Raw genomic sequence first — 26,170 nt, 5'->3', positions numbered from 1 at the left:
ATCATTTACAAGAAAAAACAAGGACGCAGTGCAATCCATACATGTAACAGTTACAGACTGGGAGACAGAACTATATGTGAATATATCATTTATAAACTGAGACAAGAAGGCAGTACTATTTTTGCCTACACAATTTAACCGGTGAGATAGCACTATAGAGGGAAAGGGAGACAAAAAGTACTGTTAGTACCTACAAAGTTCAGAGGAAGAGACTAGGATGCAATACTGTCTGTATTTGCAACAGCTACAATAATAGATTGAGAGGCAGTACTGAACGTGCTTATATCATTTACAAGAAAACACAAGGAGGCAGTGCAATCCATACATGTAACAGTTACAGACTGGGAGACAGAACTATATGTGCCTATATCATTTATAAACTGAGACAAGAAGGCAGTACTATTTTTGCCTACACAATTTAACCGGTGAGATAGCACTATAGAGGGAAAGGGAGACAAAAAGTACTGTTAGTACCTACAAAGATCAGAGGAAGAGACTAGGATGCAATACTGTCTGTATTTGCAACAGCTATAATAATAGATTGGGAGGCAGTACTGAACGTGCTTATATCATTTACAAGAAAACACAAGGAGGCAGTACAATCCATATATGTAACAGTTGGAGACTGGGAGATAGTACTATATGTGCCTATATCATTAATAAACTGAGACAAGAAGGCAGTACTATCTTTGCCTACACAATTTAACCAGAGAAACAGTGAGGCAATGTTTTATTTAGCTATATCATTTAGAGGAAGAGGCAGAAAGGCAATACTATATGTACCAATATAATTTATAGACAAATACATACCAATATAATTTATAAGGAGAGACAAGGAGGTGGAAGTATGAAGTGAAAGGGAGACGAGAAGCAGTTATTAGTACATAAAAAGTTTAAAAGGGAGGGACTAGGAGGCTGTACTTGCAATATTTTCAGTAATAGACTGAAAGGCAATAATATATTTGCCAATATATTTTACAGGAAGAGACAAGAAGGCAGTACTATCTGTACATGTAACAGTTACAGACTGACAGTACTATATCTGCCTATATCATTTATAGACTGAGACAAGGAGGCAGTACTAATTCTGCCTACACAATTTAATTGGAGAGATTAGGAGGCAATGCCTTCTGTTGCTATATCATTTAGAGGAAGAGGCAGGAAGGCAATACTATCTGTACCTATATGATTTATAGGGAAACAAAAAGGCAGTATTATCCATACCTGTGTCATTTGTGAGGAGAAACAAAAAGATGGTACAATGATGTGAAAGGGAGACAAGAAGTACTATTAGTACCTAAAAAGAAAAGACTTGGAGGCTGTACCTGCAACATTTCCAGTAAAAGACTGAGAGGCAGAACTATATTTGCCAATATAATTTACAGGGAGAGACAAGGAGGCAGTACTATCTGTGCCTACAAAGTATAGAAAAAGCTATTGGCAGACAGACAGTACTATCTGTTTGTAGATAATTGTGTAAACCAATGCATGTCTTGCTCCCTCAAGGAAGGCTATTGCATTATGCAGAAACCAAAATTGGACTGGGTAGAGTTGGGAAAGATCAGAGCATGTGCCCCTGATACAGCTGTCAGAGGAGCGCCAAAAGCCACTTTGCCTTGGCCCACGTATTTAGTTACAAGTTTAAGCCAGTGAACTGAACCTTTGCCCGATACGAAAGAAAGTCTAACTACAGTTCTGACTAGTGCTCCTCAAGCTCCATATGTTATATACAGATGATCAGGTTTTTAAATACATCAGATAGGGATTGCATACATTAGTTAGGACTGCTCTGATAAGGGTATACCGTGAAGATTGGTAGAGCAGCTTAGTATACATTTTTTGCAAAAAAACGTATCAACCAAATACCCTGTTTTTTACATCTTTTGCTGGCACTTGCGGATTACTGCAACATTTTTTCAAACTGAGTGTTTTTGGTTTTACTATTTTCTTTTGTGTCTTCAGGTTTCTTGGTGGTGTGTGAACATGATCATACAGACTTGTTCACTGTGCAAGTAGCCCATGTGTTCCTGTTTCCATATGTTATATAAAGAATAGTCGCCGTGAATTATAACTGCATCATATAACTGAAGACCGTTAAATTGCACAGAGTTGGATTGGGATATTATACAGTGTGAAAAATTATTATAAATTATTTATATTAAAAAGTATTTGATAGACTGTGGATTTTGCAAGTTTTCCCACCTACAAAAAATGGAAATGTCTGTAATTTTTATTATAGGTACACTTCAACTGTGAAAGACAGAATCTTAAAATAAAGACCAGAAAATCCCATTGTAGGATTTTTACATAATTAAATTGCATTTTATTACATAAAATAAGTATTTGATCACCAATCAACCAGCAAGAATTCTGTCTCTCACAAACCTGTTAGTTTTTCTTTAAGAGACCCTCCTACTCCGCACTCATTACCTGTATTAATTGCACCTGCTTGAACTTGTTACCTGTATAAAAGACACCTGTCCACACACTCAATCAATCTCACTCCAACCTCTCCACCATGGCCAAAACCAAAGAGCTGTCTAAGAACACCAGGGACAAAATTGTAGACTTGCACAAGGCTGGGATCTGCTACAGGACAATAGGCAAGCAGCTTGGCGATGAGGCAACAACTGTTAGTGCAATTATTAGAAAATGGAATAAACACAAGATGACTGTCAATACTCCTCGGTATGGGGCTCCATGCAAGATCTCGCCTCTTGGGGTAAGGATGATTCTGAGAAAAGTCAGGAATCAGCCCTGAACTACATGGGAGGACCTGGTCAGTGATTTGAAGAGAGCTGAGACCACAATCTCAAACATGACCGTCATGGATTAAAATCCTGCAGGGCACGCAAGGTCCCCCTGCTCATACCAGCACATGTCCTGGCCCGTATGAAGTTTGCCCTTCTCCATCTGGATGATCCAGAAGAGGCATGGGAGAAGGTCATGTGGTCAGATGAAACAAAATGAGCTATTTGGTATCAACTCCACTCACCAAGTTTGCATGAAGAAGAAGGATGAGTACAACCTCGAGAACACTGACCCAACCATGAAGTATGCTGGGAGAAACATTATACTTTGGGGGTGCTTTTCTGCAAAGGGGACAGGAAGACTGCACCATATTGAAGGGAGAATGGATGGGGTCATGTATCATGAGACTTTGGCCAACAATCTCATTCCCTCAGTAAGAGCATTGAAGATGGGTCATAAACGAGTCTTCCAGCATGACGATGACCCGAAAAACACACAGCCAGTGCAACTGAGGAGTTGCTCGGTAAGAAGGTCCTGGAGTGGCCTAGCCAGTCTCCAAACCTGCACCCAATAGGAAATCTTCGGAGGGCGCTGAAACTCAATGTTGCCCACCGACAGCCCCGAGACCTGAAAGATATGGAGAAGATCTGTATGGAGGAGTGGGACAAAATCCCTGCAGCAGTGTGTGCAAACTTGAATTTTTTTTTTTAGATTCCATCTCTCACAGTTGAAGTGCCCCTAAGATAAAAATGACAGACTTCTCAATTCTTTGTAGGAGGAAAAACTTGCAAAATTGGCAGTGTATCAAATACTTAATTTCCCCATAGTATATAAAAATTATTTTTGCTAGCAATTTTTATAAATGCATCACATTTTAAATTATGATATTTACACACTACAGGTATTTCCTGGAAACACTAACCCATTTGACGTGGTATACAGCCCATTCCCCAAGCCTGTCCTGACTCGGTTCGTTAAAATACGCCCTGTCACTTGGGAGACGGGCATCTCCTTGAGATTTGAGGTCTACGGCTGTAAAATTTCAGGTGAGTGTGCGCTAAAGAATAACCCCCATATGTTAACGTTTACGTGACATCTTTCCATAAAATTAAATGACCGTAAAGGGGTTGGTGGGGGGAAACGATAATTACATTGACGTTTATTGGAATGCAAATCAGGGAAATATATGTAATCATAGAGTTCACTGCATATGTGAACCGGCTCTCGCCAATCAACAATACTCTGCAGAGTAAACTGTAATAAGTCAACTTGTAATAACCACATAATAAAAGCCTTTATTGGAGAAATAATAGGCCCTTGAAGGCTCCTTCACCTGTACAATTATGGCGGGTTTTGACCTCACATCACATTGTTCTTCGTGCCCTTTGGCACTATGGATCCCTGTTTTTTTTTGTAACGACTTAGCTCAGACGAGCGGCGTTACATTTGTTCCATTTTACAAGGTAACTTTGTAGTTTGGCTGCCTCGCTGTTGAGGCTGCACCTTGGTTATCAATTGACACAATTACTTATTCACACACAATACATGCTACATTATTGTTTTGGGTTAGCAAGCCAATTTAGCACCAAGTGAACTACATTGCTGATGTTCTCAAGGCCCCTGTGTGTGCAATTAGGAGTTGATTGCGCCTCTCTCCCACCGTCTCTGGTCCCCAGGTATCCATTTAATGTGATATAAACACCTGAGCACAGCTGTGTGGCTTCATTTAGTATGTCATCCATATACCACACTAAGAAAATATTTGGAGTTTTTGCTCCCGCAGCTCAAGCAAACACATAAAACCATTTATAACATCATGTCACCCTGAAGAGCTACTACAACTCTGAGAGGCACATCCAGGAGTAGAAGGAATTAAGGTTTTCATGAAAACTGTTACTAATAGCTTTGTTATAGAGAAATACGAGATGGGAAAAATTAAAAATTAGTCTATGCATGTGGAAAGAGCATGTATGGCAAGTTGTGTCCTACTATTAAAGGAGTCTGCCAACAATCACAAGTTATCCCCTTTCAATAGCTTGGGAGATAGCTTGTCGAGCACTGGGACCTGCAGCCATCGTTGAGAACAGGTCTCTGTAAGGCCCTGACTTGACTAGAGCAGACGTGCACATGCTCAACTTGCACTCCATCCATTGTCTATGGGACTTCTGCAAACATCCGGATGTTGTACTCAGCCTTCTTTGGAAATCCAAAGGTTGAACACCTCAGAGCTTGCAGCTCTGCTTTCAGGGTTCTGTAGACATATCGATAGGATCGATGGGCATCCTAGCAGTTGAAAACCCTTTAAAGACTGTCAGACAGATACCTTTTAAGATATAAGGCCACTGTCACATTGGGGACATTGGTTTATGGAGGCTCCATTATGTAACATAGTAACATAGTAACATAGTTAGTAAGGCCGAAAAAAGACATTTGTCCATCCAGTTCAGCCTATATTCCATCATAATAAATACCCAGATCTACGTCCTTCTACAGAACCTAATAATTGTATGATACAATATTGTTCTGCTCCAGGAAGACATCCAGGCCTCTCTTGAACCCCTCGACTGAGTTCGCCATCACCACCTCCTCAGGCAAGCAATTCCAGATTCTCACTGCCCTAACAGTAAAGAATCCTCTTCTATGTTGGTGGAAAAACCTTCTCTCCTCCAGACGCAAAGAATGCCCCCTTGTGCCCGTCACCTTCCTTGGTATAAACAGATCCTCAGCGAGATATTTGTATTGTCCCCTTATATACTTATACATGGTTATTAGATCGCCCCTCAGTCGTCTTTTTTCTAGACTAAATAATCCTAATTTCGCTAATCTATCTGGGTATTGTAGTTCTCCCATCCCCTTTATTAATTTTGTTGCCCTCCTTTGTACTCTCTCTAGTTCCATTATATCCTTCCTGAGCACCGGTGCCCAAAACTGGACACAGTACTCCATGTGCGGTCTAACTAGGGATTTGTACAGAGGCAGTATAATGCTCTCATCATGTGTATCCAGACCTCTTTTAATGCACCCCATGATCCTGTTTGCCTTGGCAGCTGCTGCCTGGCACTGGCTGGTCCAGGTAAGTTTATCATTAACTAGGATCCCCAAGTCCTTCTCCCTGTCAGATTTACCCAGTGGTTTCCCGTTCAGTGTGTAATGGTGATATTGATTCCCTCTTCCCATGTGTATAACCTTACATTTATCATTGTTAAACCTCATCTGCCACCTTTCAGCCCAAGTTTCCAACTTATCCAGATCCATCTGTAGCAGAATACTATCTTCTCTTGTATTAACTGCTTTACATAGTTTTGTATCATCTGCAAATATCGATATTTTACTGTGTAAACCTTCTACCAGATCATTAATGAATATGTTGAAGAGAACAGGTCCCAATACTGACCCCTGCGGTACCCCACTGGTCACAGCGACCCAGTTAGAGACTATACCATTTATAACCACCCTCTGCTTTCTATCACTAAGCCAGTTACTAACCCATTTACACACATTTTCCCCCAGACCAAGCATTCTCATTTTGTGTACCAACCTCTTGTGCGGCACGGTATCAAACGCTTTGGAAAAATCGAGATATACCACGTCCAATGACTCACCGTGGTCCAGTCTATAGCTTACCTCTTCATAAAAACTGATTAGATTGGTTTGACAGGAGCGATTTCTCATAAACCCATGCTGATATGGAGTTAAACAGTTATTCTCATTGAGATAATCCAGAATAACATCCCTCAGAAACCCTTCAAATATTTTACCAACAATAGAGGTTAGACTTACTGGCCTATAATTTAATGTACTTACCAACACTTATGTGCCATTTCTGCTGCTGCTTAGCCCTCAAACTAATATTACCATCTTAGTAAGTGATGGCATATGGCTAGTTTTAGGCTCACAAGGCCTAAAACTGGGTCCTCTAAGCCTTAGGTCTAGGTGGGCATTCAGCCCCCAGGTGATGATATAGCAAGCAGGAAGGCATGTAGGCAGGAAGGACTTGGCACACACACAAATCCCAGGAGCAGCAAGACGGATGAAGTGGAACTCAGCAGGGATGGAAGCAAGTATAGCATAGTATACACAAGCACAAACACAAAAAGCACAGATAGTGGAGCACATCAAACATAGGATTAGCATCTCAATCTCAAGACATAGGTGTGTATCTTAATGGACCTCAACTAGTCTTAAGGAAATTATGTCACAGATCCATGCCGGGCAATTTTCAAAACCAGATGTGGAGCATAACAGAGGGCAGCAGTCACAAGGGAAGGAAGCAGAGACCCGGGACAGGTGTGTAACAGTTAGGATATGCCATTACTTGATAATCATTGGGGGTCCAACCTCTGGAACCTCCACCAATCCTGTGAATATAGGTACCAAAGTGCTACCACAGTGCTGCTATTAATTCACAGTTTTACTTACCTCTGTGCAGAGGAAAAACTGGGGTTCATTTTAAGGATCAGAGGTATGACCACTAGTAATTAGGTGATTTAGGGACCTCTAGTCATTAAGTGACAGCACATCAAAGTGTTACACCATCGCTTAATGAAATGGGAATACCTGTCTAAGTAAAGCCCTTCCTAGGACCATAGGCTCAGGTGCATCTGATAGCTAAACACCATCTTACACCCATGCTTAAGGAAGGTACATAAATAGTAATATAGTGTAACTATTAAAAATAGAGACTCTCTCTTTTGATACCTGTACGTCTGTAGACTGAATCATATGTATTATGTTTGGTCCCGAAGATATTACTGTACTTTTAATTTTCTCTTAAGCATGCATCATGACGTGGCCATTCTGTAGAGCACTGAGGGACAGCAGTTGACAAACAGCTCTGGGTCTACTTACTTTAAGGAGGGGGCATAGGATAAGAAAAAATCCATTATTTACTTTCTCTTAAATGTTCTAGTAGCCTGGTAGATTGATCAACGGTGAATCTGGTCAAAAATAATAGTATATAAGGATATAATAGTATATAAGGATATTAGATTGCTGGGTTTAAAAAGTTAACGACTCATGAATGTCATATTATCCATCGATTTCTTCAGAAATTGTACAAATTTCCACATTTGGATATTTTATACCTTGCAGATTATCCGTGTTCCGGAATGTTGGGAATGGTTTCAGGACTTATATCTGATTCCCAAATTACAGCCTCTAATGAGGTTGATCGTAAGTGGCTACCAGAACATGCTCGTCTGTTAACCAGCCACAATGGTTGGGCACTTCTACCGCCAACCGATCATGTATATACCAACGAGTGGCTGCAGATTGACCTTGGAGAGGAGAAGACTGTACGTGGCATTATCATTCAGGGTGGAAAACACAGGGAGAATAAAGTCTTCATGAGAAAGTTCAAAATTGGATATAGCAATAATGGGCATGACTGGGAACATATCATGGACTCGAGAAAGAACAAAGCAAAGGTAAGGAAGAGCCTCCAAAAATGATTTAGACTGTTCTAGTATCAGTAGATCTTGGAAAATCCGGTGGATCCATCACCAAGTTCTAAAGAATTTGAGAGTAGCCAAGCTTTTGCTATGAAAATACTATGTTACTTCTTTACATTTTCGATGAAGATTTCTTTCTACTACTTTAGAAATTTAGGTTTTAGCCTTCACAACACTAAAGGCTAAGAACGATGTAAGGTGAAATTAAAGAACATAATTACCAGTGAAATACGGCATCGTCTTATATGTAACGCTTTCATCTGTATCAAATATTCATATAAATAGATGGCGTCCTTTATAAGCGCGGCATTATTTATGCAAAATATTCAAAGACCTTTTCTTAATAAAAGAGAATTTTAGAAAATCTCAAGGATAAGTCTTGACTTGAGTCGAATTACAAGAATGAAGCTTGACATGTTTAAATTTTTAAAGCCAGGAACGGGTTAGTCTTGCATGCAAATAATGGAGTAACTTTCAGTCAAACATCTTTTGATTAGATGACAAATTGCTTGAAGTGGATCTTATTACTTCGCTGCCACAGTCAATTGGTACAAATGTGAACAAGGTGATTATGTTTAATACATTGCATGATGCAGCCAGACCTTCCGTAACTTTTAAGAGCCTTCGCGAATAGACAAATTTAGGCAGGCAGTTGCCAAGGGCATTGCAATAGCAGGAGAGGGAGGATATTCGACAGCTTGTCTTGCATACATGTCAATCTATATGTCATCTTTAAATTATGGCTACAATTTAGAATTGTCTGTTATGCTTTTCTTATATAGCGCCATCGTATTCCGCAGCACTTTACAGACATTATCGTAAAGATTCCCAATGGGGTTCACAATCTAAATTCCCTATCAGTATGTCTTTGGAATGTGGGAGGAAACCAGAGAAAACCCACGCAAATACAGAGAGAACATACAAACTCCTTGCAGATGTTGTCCTTGGTGGGATTTAAACCCAGGTCCCCAGAGCTGCAAAGAAACAGTGCTAACCACTGAGCCACCGTGCTGCCAATTGACAATAAGACTCCATGCTTAACCGATCTTTGAAAGTAAAGCCAGTCACCCCAAGGCAATAATCTTGTTAATACTCTTTAAATTTTATATTTGTAGACATTTGAAGGCAACACAAACTACGACACGCCAGAGTTACGCACTTTTGCCTCCATACCTACCAGATTCATCCGCATCATTCCCGAAAGAGCATCGGTGTTAGGTCTTGGGTTACGAATGGAGCTACTGGGTTGTGAAGTTGAAGGTAACGATCTCCATTGATTATATATGCACACACTTCCTTACTGTCGTCTGCCAAAGAATAAAGCCTGACATATGTATTTATTGTACTTGGAGCCCAGTTACATTATCGCTAATGCTTTTGTGTTCCGTCATTGATAATCTATCCTATGGCCAATCTTCTTGGATTTACAGTCCTTAATAGTAGGAACATTAATGTTACCCACAATGTCCTCTTTCCATATCCTGTAGATGGCCCATTATGGTCATTTGCATCTGTCATCGCTAATGCATATTGTTAGGGGCCTAGCATTTATTCAGCAAATGACCACATTGTGTCTTGCTCTTAATTGGTTAATGAATCAATGTCAGCTATGACATATTATGGTACAGTGTTCTAGGAGGAAGAAGGCCGAGATCCCTAAAACTGATTATTATTATTGCATATGGTGGGGTAGAGGTGGGCATATATATGTAGAATGGAAGCAGCACATCACTTAAATGTAACCACAGAATATTTTCTCATGGCCGCAATGTGTGCTTTTTTGGATCAGATGCTTTGGAATTGGCTTAGATCTCAGTCACATTAAGTATTCCGAGCTAGAGGGCATCACTATGTCTTATCACTACAGAGAAAGACAGGAATCTGGCATTGCATTAAGGACTCTGGGCTGTCTGGTAGTATCTCTTTTGGGAGCCATGAGCTTAGAGGAGATACAGAAAAACCTGATTATATTCCATAACGCAGTGTTAGTTCGTTTCTAAACATGAGGGAAACTTTTAGAAATGGTTTAACTTATAAAAGACAGCAAAGATATAAGCTCCGAAAAAAATATCTATTTAAAGGCGTCGTCCATTACTAGAACAACCCCTTCTCAATCTCTATGTCCCACCCCCAGTAAAATAATAAACGTTATGCTCACCTTCAGAGCCAGTGCTGACCTTGTCAACAGTCACTCTCCTGGGGATCGCATGACATTGTTATGTCACGCAATCCCTGTGACCACTCAGCGCTGACTTCACTCTCACCATCTTAGAAAATTACATACATCCGGAGAAAGTGAGAATACAGCAGCCTCCCCAGGAGAGCCAGTGCCGGCTCTGAAGGTGAGTACAGGCGTTATTATTTTACAAGGTGGAAACATAGGGATTGAGAAGGGGTTGTCTGAGTAGTAGTTTTAAACTAAATATATATTAAGGGGAGTTTAGTAAACCTGGAAAAAATGTAATAAAAACTTGTTTGAATCGAATAATAGTAGAATTAAAACATAAAATAAAGGAAATTGCCCTAATTTTGCACACACCTATAATAAGCAAAAAAATCTTCATATGGATGAAATATTGATCAAATGTCTATTAAGCTCAGACCGAGAGCAAAAAATAGACAGAAAAAAAGGGACGGGAATAGTTAAAGATCCACAGTGGTTAGTTCCTGGATCAGATGGCTTTCACTGTGTTTTCTCAAATGTGCACAGTCCTGTCTCTCAGAAGTTCCAGGATCAGAAGGTGCAGTCCCCTTTTTCTTTCCTTTTTTTTCACTCTCAAGACTGGTCTGAGCTTCATAGACATTTTATCAATATTTCATCCATACAAAGATTTTTCTGTTTATTATAGGTGTATGCAAAAATAGCGCAATTTCATATATTTTATTTTACTTTCTTTTTTTGTTACGCACGAGCAGGCAGTGCAGGGAAATCTTTTCAGCTTTTTTACGCACGTGAGCAATAGTGCATTTATAAATAGAATTGAAACCTGAAGTACCTTAGAAAGTTGTAAAACTTTTTATTTATGTACTGATTAAGCTTGATTAACCTAAAACTGGAAAACACCTTTAATATACAAATTAATTAATCCTATTTTAGACCTAATTTTAACTAAATTTCAAGAAGCACAGTTAATTCTAAACTGGTGAAAAAAAGGAATCATATTAAGGTTGCTGTGGCTTCAGGCCTACATGTTTAGAACCTGCAATTTAATCGTTATCCCAATATTCACTATGGATAAATAAAAAACTACATATGAAAATAATGGTAGGAAAAGAAATCTTGAATCTAAAAATCTGACCACGTTTTTTTTTTTCAGCACCAACAGTTATTCCCACCACACCAAAGATCAGTGCGGAAGATGATTGTGACGATGATCAGATTCCCTGCCACAGTGGAACCAGTGAAGACTACAAGCTGACAGGTAGCGTTACTGTTCTGGGACCATTTTTATTTTGCTAGTATAAGATGTTGATGAAACCATTTCATGAGGCTTCCTAGAGCAGCAATCAATTAATTTGATCACTCAATGTGAATTGTAGCTTGGGTAACTGAAGAAATGGGCCACCACTAGAGATGAGCGAACCCGAACTTAAAAGTTGGTCATTTGTACCTGACGGTTAGTGTACGAGGCTAAACACCGAACACGGACTTCTCCCAGAAGTCAGCTGCAATGTTCGGATTTCTGGGGGAAGTTCATTGCAGAGAGAGGAGAGAATGAGTATGTGAGAGAGAGATCATCCCTATCCACCACCCTACCCATTGACTAAGCCCAAATAGAGTCCCTATACTGTGGGTGGTGCCTCTGGGATGAACCACATTTTTGCCCAAAATTAATGTGTGTAGGGGAAATGTACCTTTGTATATAGCCAATGGCACACTGGATATGTCATCAATATCAAATTGGTGGAAGTATAAACCCATCACCCCCAAGATCAGGTGTTTTCAGCCCCCGGGGAAGCCGGGTGTACACCTTAGAGCCAGAACACCAAGACTTCATTCCCTGTGTAGTGGCCACTTAAGAGTATTGCAGATCAACTCCCATTTACTTGTAAAAGAGCTGAGTTAAAGTACCAAAAAACATCCACCACACAGTGTATGGAACTAAGAAGTCCAGGATACTTTACTTGTGGCATCCACTGAATCTGCAAGCAGACCCCCACCACTCTGACACTGATGACCTATCACAAGGATTGGCCATTATCAATACCTAAGTAGTGGACTAGCCCTTTAAGAATACATATAAAACAAATGTCTAATACATGTTTGTACATGTGCCTTATCAGAATATTGGCATAGAATGTCGTAGAATTATAATCAAGAAGCAAAAGTTATAAACTAACCCATGTCCGTAGAGCCCCAATGATCCTTTATTATGCATTGCTTGCGGTATTACATAGGTATTATTCCATAGATATAGTCCCACAAATTTCTGTAGGTGCCATATTATGAAAATATATAACACTAATCCTCAAAAATAGTTTTGTGCATAAGCCCTAAAACTGGACCCAACAATAGAAACCATGTTTTCTATCACCTTATCAACCTTCAAGACCAGGTACGGACTGGGACTAAAATTCAGCCCTGGCATTTGCAATCACACAGGCCCATGTTGTCCCATTTCCAAGCAACAGATGGGGATATATTATTAACATTATCGTGGATGGAGGAAACCAATATTTACAAGACCAATATTTCTAATGATACCTGTGGCCTGCTGGGGTAAGTGATGGAGTCAGCGACTTTGTGCTCCATCACAACTCTTACCAGTATGAGTGTCTTGAGAACACTGATTCTGCTAACAACATAGCAGACAAGGCAGCCCATAACCAGACAGGCCCTTCTGGCATTTGCCAGAATTGCCCAATGGCCAGTCCGGCCCTGTTCAAGACCATCAGTCACGTGACTAAAATCAACTAATGAATCAATTGATAGGTTTAAAATCTCGAAATTCATTTTCTCCACAGACCTCTTTGGTTCCACGGCATATAAAACATTATTTTATGAGCACATCATCTGCTCAGCACTTTATAGAACTTTTCCAGGTCCTAATTGTTGAATGTTTGAGAGAAGACAATATATGTAGACTCCAAGACCACATTTAATTATCAAATTCTAAGGATTTTATTATAATTAAGCCTGGAGTATATTATTTTATGCTATTGAAATAAAGGTTGTTTTAGGGTCGATATTGGGCAATAAGTCAACAATAGTCCGGTTTAGAATTTCTTTCTTTGGTAATTTTCATTTTAATTGTTGAGAAATCCCAACCCAACTATGCAAAGTGTAGTATAAACCATTGATGGTTGTGAAGCTTTACCACATGGTCCTTGTTAAATATCCACATGGTATTATAAGTGTAGATGTTTTTGCCTTTTTTTTCTGCAATAATTACTGGATCATTAAAAACCTCTTTACTTTCCTGGCTTGAAAGTTCATTATCTCATATAGAAAGGTGGAGAATGGCGCAGGATATTTGAGTTTCCCAGAACTGTTGTAAAACCAATAATCCAATAATTGCCCAGATTGCTTTCAGATCTATTACACCTGTTAATATTTTCAACAACTCACACATGCTGCCATTCATATGTAACACGATAGTCAGACGTAGATCATTTGGGATCATTTAGTGAGTGTAGGTTATAAAATGAATAAAAAACACATGAGTGACACAAGCCCCCGGTAATTGTTACCAGCGCCTTAAGTGTGAATCTCATTTTAATCGATGCCAGTTTCACTTCACATCAAAGTTTATTACAGTAAACCTAAACCCTTTGATATTGGGAGTTCAACCGAAAAGAAGAAAAGTAATCTTCTTTTTTTAAGTTTTGGACTATATAAATACCTTGTAATACTGTTATTATTGAGTTTCAATAATAAAAAAAATGTAATAAATTCTTAGCAATTACCTTCATTACATAGAGGAAAAGTATTTTATATTCTCATACAATGCAAACAACTCTACATTGACATGTGAAGATGAGGTCCTCAACAGCAAATTTTGGCAACTGCATCTACAGAGTTCCCCGTGTTTGCTACATGGCAGGCATCTACAAACGTACATAATCTCCAAGAATTCAGGGTCGAAAAGAGATATGACATTGTAGTTGTTAAATATAGAAAATCTTTTCATCCCTTAACAAATTATGACTTTTGGCACGTGTCGAGTGTTGGTGTATGGCGCGGGTTTCAGGACCTGAGCCTGCTATTCACCAGGAGAAGGTTCGCAGCAGGGCTATACTTGGTGGCCATGGATTACCGATGCAGTCACTGGACCAAATCATTTTGTTCAACTCTACGAGCATTCCTTTAGAAAACTCTAATGACTTATAACCTGTTATATCCTGTAATTCATGTTAAACTTGCTTTAATTTTAACATTAAACAAATGGTTTGCTGTTTTGCTTGTAAACTGCTATGTGTTCAAGGCTGCGACCTCTCCGGGATGAGCACCACGTACATCACTATTGAACAAGGAGAATGCTGCCAGCCTTGACAATTGACTGCTAGCTTCGTGCGGAGAATGGCTGCTTTTCACCAATTACCTAACAAGCAATTCTTCATACACAACAATGATTACTGCCAACACAACATTTGCTCTTTTCCAATAATCCATGCACTCAACATAATAAAAATAAAAGAGAGATAATATACGCCAATCAAACAAGTTCCCTGCACTCATACACCCGTCCTCTCACCATGGCGAACACTTTATGATGATGCGTTTGATATATAGAGTATGATCTGCATAACATTATTGCTCTATTAATATGATGGATGTACAATATTTTACATTTTTTTTACTCTACTTTTTAGCTATCGTATTATATATTAATCAGTGGTCAATGCAAATTATAATAATATGAATAACGTCCTTTATTTGTTTCAGCTGGAACTACAATTCAGAGTACGGAGACACCAACAACAGAAGACATCGCAAAATCAGGTAAATCAGATACACTACTTGCTTATTTAGTGAAACCTTGCTATAACTACAGCTTAGACTTTGAGTATGGCTGCTGACCATGTGCCAGCCGGTGATGGCTCTACGTGGCAGAACAACCCATTTTCTAATCTGGTTTATCATGGTCAAGATAAAATTAACTACCAGGCCTCTTTGGTCTACCCAATCAAAAATTTTTAACATAACGACCACTCAGAGACTGGAATACAATGTGTACAGTCTGTTTAGTTGTCCTTTAGACAAAAATGATGTCTCTTATATGTATATAATTGATTGTTTTTCGCACCTGTCATGATGAGTGATGTGAACCTCCATGGAACTCCACCGTTCACCATGAATTTGACTTCACACCCTGTCGCTCCCCAGTTCCGCACATTTTGGCGGGGCTGAGCAAAAATCATGTTGAAATGCAAAAAACGTTGCCACACTTTTGCTCAGCCTCGCGTTGCGCAAATTTAATAAAAAACTTTTACAAGCTTTTTACAATAGTTTTTTGGAGAAAAAAAACTTTGATGAATCGGTGCCAATAAGTTTCATTGACTTTCTATGAGTTGCCCATTCTCTGTACATGTATTTGGAATATGTTAGGGTTACATAAATAGCAAGTAAAAGCTACAAATAAATCAGTCTTATGTTTCTAATCATAAGTCATCACCCATAATAATATTCTTTATTCAGGAAGAAGCCTTATAATTATTTTCAAGAATGAGTATGGATCTTTCCTGAATCTTATCTGTGGCCACAAATTGACAATAAAACAGAAATACAAAATACATTCTTTGTTTGAGAGCCCTCAGGCTTAGAGGGTGTGCTAGGAGTTGTAGTTGTGAGCCAGAAGAAGTTGACCACGGCCATAGACTATGGGGTAACATTTACATGCAGCAGTGTGGAACAGATTCCCAAATTTCCAAATAATTTGCTGCATCCTTACATGTGGGTTGTGCCCCGTAATGCAACGTCTTGACAGAGTCCCCCCCACCTAGCCTGTGCCATTTATGATACAGGTGTCTTTCATATGGAATAAGGACCTTTGGCCTCCTATAGCTACACTCCAGAGGCAAAGAATCAGAAGAGGTCAGATGCAATATTTTTTATTGTGTATAGATATCTTTTATGGTGGAGCTACACCACAACACAGGTCATGCGGCCAAAGATCACTTTATGCTGCTGTTACAAAGCGTCAAAGTGAATAGGTTTCTATTGCAACTTAGAGTCATCATGGAAAAAAGTGCCAAAAAATACAACGGTTCCGGTATTTTTATGAATTGCTTTTCTCGGCGTTGGGTCGCATTGTAACCCTGTTAACTTGAACTATGGAGTAATGTAGCAGCAGTATACAGGGATCTTTGAACTCACAACCTGTGCCACGATAAAAAGTCAACATGTAGGCCAAGACTTACTCATATCTGTCAACTTTTACGAATTGCCTTCCGGGAACATTGGAGGATTTTTTGGCATAAACCATCATTTTTCTCTAACCAGGCTCCGTTTTGTCCCTTAAATGTGCGCCTTGTTACTGAGTCAGATGAAACATCATCCCATTATCTGACCATAGGAAGTGCTGGGGAAGCTCTGCTTTGCCGGAGGTTTTACAACTATGTTGAGAATCCCGGAGATTCCCAGATGACTCCACTTGTTTGAGGAGCCACTTGGGCATCCCTGAAGAGTTGGCAGGTATGCCTTTGCTTGGTGATTTGTTCTTGGGTGGACATTTGTTTCCTCTTAGGGATATAATATCTTATTTTCCGAGCTGAACACCGCAAGCTGAGGAAGAAAAATCCACAGACCGCTCCATTTTTTTTCTCTCCCACTGTAAAACGTCTTAGCATCTGTTCCTGTTTGTTCCATAAATATATTTGGTCCCTTTCTCCGCATGTAGATTATCCTTGGTGAGCAGAGGAATGTGCCATCTATGTGTGAATACTAAGCAGCTCAATTTACTATGAGAGGATTTATTGAGACCTTTTCAAAACTTTTTGCCTTTTTATTTGCAAACTTAATTAAATAGGATGACAGAGATGTGGGTGAGGATCATTGGTTTACTCTGTCGGAAAAATAATAAGGACCTTTCTTCAAGATAATCGTTGCCATGTAAATGTTAAGTGTCTGAACCACCTGTCTTTCACAGTCAGACTGTTATGGCCTAATCGCTTGTTTCTCTCTTCCATGTGGGTAAAGTCACACAGTCAGTGTAGTGCAGGTCAATCATAGCATCGTTTTTTGTTTTGTTTTCTTGCAAAACTATGAATTGATCCAGCAAAGAAGATGATTTGAATTCTGTATGGCATGCATTGAGTCTCTACGAACTTGTTGGCGCTTTGTCCACCATAATTTGTTCTAAAAACAGTATTGGTAGGGAAGAATGCATCCATTATATGGCATACAATATAAAGATTGGACGAGTTAAAATAAAAACACCTATGCTCTGGTGCCGGCGCCATTTTAGCAGTGTCGGTACTCACATTCCCAGGGCACAATCAGCACAGGCGTCACTGTCGCAGCCTTCAGACAAAAGAAACATCAAGAGAAGGTGAGAGAGCATCCACAGCTCTGGCTTCCATTTGATGCCAGCGCTTATTGGCTGCAAGGCTCGTGTGACATAACCTCATGTGAGCCCCAAAACGTGAGTGACGACACCACTGGAACGGCGCCAGCACGGGAGGTGAGTATAAGTGTTTTTATTTGAACAGTGCTTACATACTCCCCTCCTTGCACACAACGGTGTCCCCGCTCCCTGATGTGGCTTCCTGCTTCTCTGGGTCTGCATACGCATGGCACGCCCACCCCCTGATTTTTAAATGGGCAGCACTGAATCTGCACTGTCTTAACCAGTACCAGTGTACATCCTGTCTGGTGACCCAGAATCCGTATTGTCTGAAAAGGTTCTGACATCTAGCCTATCTGTGATTCCGAAACCTGTACTGCCAATGACTTAGAGTACATGACTGCCATCCTGACCCATGGGGTCAGCTGCTGTAGGGCCGGGGACTGCCCAGGAGTGCCACCTGGCAGCTACCTGCAGCACAAGCCTAACTACACCATCAGGAGCTCTAGCGAAAACCAGGTGGCCGCTTAGGAACCCCTCTCCTGGGTAAACCCGGCTTTTGGCACAGTGAATCTGTGATCCACGTGTGACACAAGACAGTATTTCCTGTGTTAGCCCTTGTTTCTCTCTATAGTCCCCAGCTGGATCTTTAAACTATGCAGCGAAAAAAACATACCTGGCTGCAATCATGCAACCAGGCTCTAATTCATACTGCTCTTGGCTTGAGCATCATGAATCTACTAACAGATTACGGTACTTTTAAACACTAAAAAATGGTGATGATGATCATTTACAGTCATGGCCGAAAGTGTTGTCTTGTGGATAGCGTCTTGTGGACAGATGAGACATTCTATTGTTTACAAAAAACTGAATGAGACCTACAAAGAAAAGAACAAAGTACCTACAGTCTAATATCATGGAAGTTCAAATATGTTTTGGGGTTGTTTTGCTGCCTCTGTTATTGTGTGCCTTGACTGTATGCAAGCCATCATGAAATCTGAAGATGACTAAAAGATTTTGGGTAGGAATGTAGTGCCCAGTGTCAGAAAGCTGGGCTTGTGTCCTAGGTGATGGATCTTCCAGCAGGATAATTACCCAAAACATATTTCAAGAAGCATTCAGTAATGGATGGAAACAAAGCTCTCGAAAGTTGAGAGGTGTAAAAAGCTTGTTGATGGTTATAGGAAGCGATTGATTACAGTCATTTCTTTCAAGAGGTGTGCAACCAAATATTAAGCTGGGGGCGCCAACAATTTTGTCTGACCCCTTTTTGACGTTTTGTGCAAAATTATGTCCAATTTGCCCTTTTTTCTCTGTTTTTTTGTGTTGTTCCAATAAACAATTATTTTCTGGGAGCAATACTTCATTTTCTGCAACAATTTAAAGGGAGCCAACACTTTCAGCCATGACTGTATGTCCGATTTCTGATTCCTGACAAACATATTCTCTTATTGAGTGTCCTTTTCTATTTAACCAACCAATCTGTATAAGGTCTGTTTCTTACGTGAAGAATTATTGGCTTTTTTGTTTTTTTTTTCAGTGTGCTGGACCAATTTTTGGTCCAGTTGTCATTTCGTAAAATCCTTGTTCCATCTGTTTTTCTTGATTAAATAAAGATAAAATCTTAGCTTCTTTTACCCCTTTAGTAGTAAATTACATAGAGGATAGGGATGGCATCGGTGTGCCGTTCTTTATCATGGGACCGTTGACTTCCATTGGTGAGCTTGGTCCACAACATGGATCACAGTAGGACAGTAGCGCACTTACGTGATTTCCAGTAATCTGTTTTTCTTAACAGACAGCATGGACATAATTAGAACATTGCCTCCACCATTGACGTCATACATTCTAGTGAAGCATGACATTATCTGTTTCTCACATCCAGATTAAAGTAAAATTACAACTAAGCATATGTTCCACCTATCAACATGTAGAGCCAAGTAGTGTTCCCTGCAGCTGTCGTTTCTGTTGTTGGAATCTTCCAATTTTTATCTGTCGGAGCCGAGTGATAAGGCGGCGGAGGAGGGCCTACTTCCAACACTGTTCTGTCTCCAAATTTACATTTCTAGATAATATTTTATTGTGCGGTCTACACAGCTGTCAGCAATCATGAGACATCGATCTCAGTAATTGCATAACTGCTTGCAAGAAGCCTTATCTCCAAATAGACTAGGTTTGGCATTAACACTAGTAAATGTAGTGATATTGTAGTGACGGAGGTTGCAGACCTGAATTTGCCACTTTAGGGCCTGTGCACATATTGCAGATTTGTTGCGTTTTTGTCATTGCTTATTTTTGACATGCAGATTTGGTGCAGATTTAAATCTACGGCATGTCCGGCATGTCAATTCTTTCAATGTTTTGGCTGCATATTTTGCTCAGACTAATGCACCCTCTACAACAGCGACCGGGCCTGTGCTGGAGCGGGGCCCACCGATGCCAGCGCCTATTTCAGGTGGATGGGCATCCAAAGATGCACAGTCAGCTGAAATGTATTGCGGCACAGAGACCCGCCGGCCGGCCCCCTGCACTGCAGTACATGGCTCAGACCAATGAAAAGCAGACAGCTGACATCCCCGAGCCAGTCAGAGGCAGCACATAGCAATGACATCATGTGTCACCGATAGCAGGCACGTCAGGGCAGCTGCTGGCCTCTGGCTATAAAAGAGGACACTGCACATTGAAGGAGCTAGGTAAAGTGAGAGGAATCTTTTTCTTTTGTGTGTAAGAGAATAGTGGCAGAACAGGGAACATTATTACAGGATGGGCCCAGGAGGGGGGACATTATACTAGGAAGGGGCCAGGATGGGGGACAATTTTACTGCAAGGGGACTGGATGGGGACATTGTACCAGAATTGGGGGCATTATACCAGATGAGAACCCAGGATGGGGAATATTATACCAAATAAGAACTCAGGATGGGGAATATTATACCAGATATGGACCCAAGATGGGAGATATTATGCCAGATAAGACCCAAGATGGGAGACATTATACCAGATAAGACCCAAGATGGTGGACATTATACCAGATAAGGAGCCAGGATGGGGATATTATACCAGATATGGACCCAAGATGGGAGACATTATACCAGATAAGGACCCAGGATGGGGGGTATTATACCAGATAAGGACCCAAGATGGGGGACATTATACCAGATAAGGACCCAGGATGAGGAACATTATACCAGATATGGACCCAGAATGGGGGGTATTATACCAGATGAGGACCCAGGATGGGGGTATTATACCAGATAAGGACCCAAGATGGGGGACATTATACCAGATAAGGACCCAGGATGGGGGATATTATACCAGATAAGGACCCAAGATGGGGGACATTATACCAGATAAGGACCCAGGATTGGGGATATTATACCAGATAAGGACCCAAGATGGGGGACATTATACCAGATAAGGACCCAAGATGGAGGACATTATACCAGATAAGGACCCAAGATGGGGGACATTATACCAGATAAGGACCCAAGATGGGGGACATTATGCCAGATAAGGATCCAGGATGGGGGGTATTATACCAGATAAGGACCCAAGATGGGGGACATTATGCCAGATAAGGATCCAGGATGGGGGGTATTATACCAGATAAGGACCCAAGATGGGGGATATTATGCCAGATAAGGATCCGGGATGGGGGGTATTATACCAGATAAGGACCCAAGATGGGGGACATTATACCAGATAAGGACCCAGGATAGGGGATATTATACCAGATAAGGACCCAATATGGGGACATTATACCAGCTAAGGACCCAGGATGGGGGGTATTATACCAGATAAGGACCCAGGATAGGGGATATTATACCAGATAAGGACCCAATATGGGGACATTATACCAGCTAAGGACCCAGGATGGGGGGTATTATACCAGATAAGGACCCAAGATGGGGGACATTATGCCAGATAAGGATCCGGGATGGGGGGTATTATACCAGATAAGGACCCAAGATGGGGGACATTATACCAGATAAGGACCCAGGATAGGGGATATTATACCAGATAAGGACCCAATATGGGGACATTATACCAGCTAAGGACCCAGGATGGGGGGTATTATACCAGATAAGGACCCAGGATGGGGGGTATTATACCAGATAAAGACCCAGGATGGGGTGTATTATACCAGATAAGGACCCAAGATGGGGGACATTATACAAGATAAGGACCCAGGATGAGGGACATTATACCAGATAAGGACCCAGAATGGGGGGTATTATACCAGATAAGGACCCAGGATGGGGGGTATTATACCAGATAAGGACCCAGAATGGGGTGTATTATACCAGATAAGGACCCAAGATGGGGGATATTATACAAGATAAGGACCCAGGATGAGGGACATTATACCAGATAAGGACCCAGAATGGGGTGTATTATACCAGATAAGGACCCAAGATGGGGGACATTATACAAGATAAGGACCCAGGATGAGGGACATTATACCAGATAAGGACCCAGAATGGGGTGTATTATACCAGATAAGGACCCAAGATGGGGGACATTATACAAGATAAGGACCCAAGATGGGGGACATTATACAAGATAAGGACCCAGGATGAGGGACATTATACCAGATAAGGACCCAGAATGGGGGGTATTATACCAGATAAGGACCCAAGATGGGGGACATTATACCAGATAAGGACCCAAGATGGGGGAGATTATACCAGATAAGGACTCAAAATAGGGGACTTTATACCAGGACGGGGGACAATATTTAGTTACTGATTAGTGCGGTTCCTTCCTCTTTTTAATATCACTCACAAGAGATGGGGGAATATTTAGGGAAGAAATTTCGTGACCTGACTTTTAACATGCTCTATTTCAGATCTGAGCTGCTGTCAGTGAGATTTTTACCACCAGCCATCTTGACAAATGTTAATAAAGGCAGACGACATGGGGCTTGATTTCATTCACCTGTGGCAATGTCTATATAGTATAGTATGATACTCCCATATACACATACATTTTGCACAGTGTGCCGAGTAACGGACCGGCATAGTGAATAAAACAAAGTAATAATAATGTATTGGACTGGTTACGTAAGGACATTTTACTCATTCTGTGGGTGGCTTCGGTACCTGGCAGAGCCGTGAGTCACAATTAATGCCATCAGCCAAATTGCAATGTGGACTTTATAGATGACTATCTCTAAAGAATCATTTCAAGGTGTGCTGTCATCACAGGAACCACAGCGATCCGCTGCCATCTATTCCTGCAGTCTCAAAGCAAAACCCATTTTTTAGGACTGGAGACAATACCATAGGGATAAACATTGGGACTGAGATAATTGAAGCAGCAAAACAGCGACAAAGACTGTTAAAAATATTTTCTTCCCTGCAAAAGCTGCTCTAGTCGTCTTTCCAGGCATTGGGCTTACCATTATTATTATTACTACTAATCTTATACTTCTCCAGCTGAAGATTCGCTTCAATATTATCCAGATAAGACAATCCTCTGTGAGCTAAACAGATTTTAATTCAAGTTGAAGCTTTGACCTACACTGAGACACTGTACCAAACCATCAGCACAGGAGAGATTTGTGCTGCTCATAACGTACGGAGAATTTCCTAATCAAATTTAAGGGTTGTTACCAAAAACAAGTTATGCATAAGATCAGGGATAAGTCGCTTGTCGTTGGGGGTCCTACTCCTGGGACACTCATTGATTTTGAGATCCGGACTTTGGAACCCCAAGAACGAGGCCATAGAGGCTCTCTTTTGAGTTACGGTGGTGCTCATCTTGGATCTCGGGATCATTGAGTTTCAGGGCAAGTCTCTCTCCTAGTGATCAGCATGTTATTCCCCATCCCACAGATAAGGAATAACTTGTTTTTTTTTAGATAACACTTTAAGGCCCCCATACACATCAGATAAAAGTTAGCTTTTGGATGAATTTTGGACGACTCTTCTTTTGCAAACTGCTCCAGGTCTCTGATATTTGAAGGGCGCCTTTTCTCACCAGCAATTTTAAGATCTCTTCATCAGTGTTAAATGGGATTTAACACCGATGGCCATTGCAGAACTCTGCAGCGCTTTGTTTCCATCTATTTCTGGGTGCTTCTTGAAGTATGTTTTAGGTCATTGTCCTGCTGGAAGACCCATGACCTAGGAGGCAAAAACAGCTTTCTGACAATGGGCACTGTATTGCGACCCAAAATCCATTGGTAATCTTCAGATTTAATGAGGCCTTGCACACAGTCAAGGCACACAGTGCCAGAGGCAGCAAAACAACCCCAAAACATCTTTGAACCTCCACCATGCTTGACTGTAGGTACTGTGTTCTTTTCTTTGCAGGAATCATTTCATTTTCAGTAAACAGTAAAATGATGTGCTTTACTAAAATGCTCTATCTTGGTCTCATCTGTCCACAAGACGTTCTCCCATAAGCATGTTGGCTTACTTACATACATTTTGGGAAACTGCAGTCTAGTTTTTTAATGTCTCTGTATCAGCAGTGGGGTCCTCCTGGGTCTCCTGCCGTAGCATTTCATTTCATTAAAATTTTGACAGATAATTCACACTAACACTGATGCCCCCTGAGCCTGCAGGACAGCTTGAATTTCTTTGTAACTTGATTGGGGCTTCTTATACACCATCCAGACTATCCTGCTTTGCAACCTTTCATCAAATTTTCTCTGCCATCCACATCCAGGGAGATTAGCTACAATGCCATGGGTTGTAAATTTCTTGATTATGTTTCTCACTTCCTCAGACAGTTTTCTTCTCCTCTAGATAAAATCATGCCAACACTTTCGGCCATGACTTTATATGACCTATTATTAACATGAAATTCAAGGGAAAAGAAAGCTGTCATTAGGGAGCGCTGTGAGGGTCACAGTTAAAATTGAAGGCAAAAGGTCCACTGCAGCTCCAGCCATTAACCTTCTAGGAGGACACAAAATGCAGTAAAGAATAGTAATAACGGTCCTAGAAACTCTGGAAATGAGACCAAAACAAGGATTTTAGTGTTGAACCAAAACGCGTTTCAACGGTTAAACCGTCTTCATCAGGTGGATGAAACCTGGTCAAGATGGTTTAACCGTTGAAACGCGTTGTGGTTCAACACTAAAATCCTTGTTTTGGTCTCATTTCCAGCGCTCCTAGGACCGTTATTACTATTCTTTACTGCTATTAGGAATATGGACTTTCTTTAGGGGTCATTAGAAGCATAGCAGTCCAGTGCACTGAGCAGATTGTGAATAACCAAGTGTTAACACTTCAGACATCTAGATTTGTGTTGCATTAATATTTGCATTTATAGGATGGGTGTTTTTCTTTGTCAGCAAAACACAAGAACCCTCCAAGGAGTCGCTCTTCACACATGTCTCCCCCTGGGCACCAGAGGTGCTAACCATTGTAAAGTCCTCTTCTCTGTAGAGTATTACATTGTTTGGCAGCAGATGGGAAAAATAGAGGGGTAGTAGAATGTAAATGCTGTTTTTTTGAGAATATGGCATCCAAAATACAGAAAATTAAAGCAATTAGATCACGAGACAAATATGCACCAGCCGGGGAAGGATGTCGGATTTCTAAGACCTTATTTGACTTTGTTGTGAACAATGGCAACATTCCTGGAAGAATATTTTTTTGTTCTTTGAGACGGGTTTCCTTCCTTGAGTAAAAAGCGAGCAGTCAGGGAGTTGAAGGGATGTTGGAGACATGATTTTTACAGCGGGCAGCAGAAGTCAAAAACGTAAACATTAGTTTTATCTGCTCTACACATCCGTCTATTCATCTTCCTAAACCTTTAGGAAGAAAAATAAAGAAAAGCAATTACATTGTATACGGCTGTTGGGCATCTTGGAATAAAATGCACACAATTTTATAGGATCTCATAGTGACACCTAATACCCGCTCCCTTGCTGTACGCCAGAGACTGTTTTGGCGTTGCGCCTTTACGAAGAGGGAAACGTGATGCACAGTGACATCTAGTGGCTTCTTCTTTGTAACTGCAAGGCAAGTTTGCGGAAACGAATATTTGCACTCATCATTATGTATTTCTACAACCCTATAGTCTGGGTAATGTAGAGCAAAAATGGTTAAAAAAATATAATAGTAAATAGTGAAAGAGAAGTAGCGCTAACGTATTCCACAGCTTTGCATGTACAATGTAATCCTTCGTATCATTCCTTGTCTCCATTTTCCTATTTGGTAATTTTGTACTGTAATCTGTATTTTCTGTATCTATTTCCAAAGTGTGGAGTAAAAATTTGGACATTTGAGTAGGGCCTGAAAGTCAATGTCTATAAGGGGCCCACAAATACATTAAAGTTGCAGGGTCTCCCAAATGTAAAGATTGACAGGTTAAATGTGTACTGCCATCTCATGTGCCAAAAATGTCCATTTGTAGGACCCACCTCTAGATCATGAAGAATGAGTGTCTTCACCCTCCTCTGAATGCTGCTTTAAATGTAAATGTGTCTCCCCCCATTCACTTCTC

The 26,170-nt window shown here is 40.6% G+C and overlaps 1 protein-coding gene across 1 annotated transcript in view; it reads left to right on the top strand.

The window, feature by feature from the left end:
• NRP1 (neuropilin 1) overlaps positions 1 to 26,170 on the top strand; it is a 190,590-nt gene that overhangs the window by 156,348 nt on the left and 8,072 nt on the right. The window contains 5 exon segments of the mRNA XM_069729671.1: positions 3,653 to 3,797; positions 7,843 to 8,177; positions 9,317 to 9,461; positions 11,519 to 11,623; positions 15,088 to 15,144. Of these exon segments, the coding sequence (XP_069585772.1) occupies positions 3,653 to 3,797; positions 7,843 to 8,177; positions 9,317 to 9,461; positions 11,519 to 11,623; positions 15,088 to 15,144 (787 nt within the window).

This window comes from Ranitomeya imitator, chromosome 6 (assembly GCF_032444005.1).
Source record: "Ranitomeya imitator isolate aRanImi1 chromosome 6, aRanImi1.pri, whole genome shotgun sequence".
Taxonomy (NCBI): domain Eukaryota; kingdom Metazoa; phylum Chordata; class Amphibia; order Anura; family Dendrobatidae; genus Ranitomeya; species Ranitomeya imitator.
The sequence above is the reverse complement of the archived record's forward strand: the minus strand, read 5'-3'. Positions and strand labels throughout refer to the sequence as shown.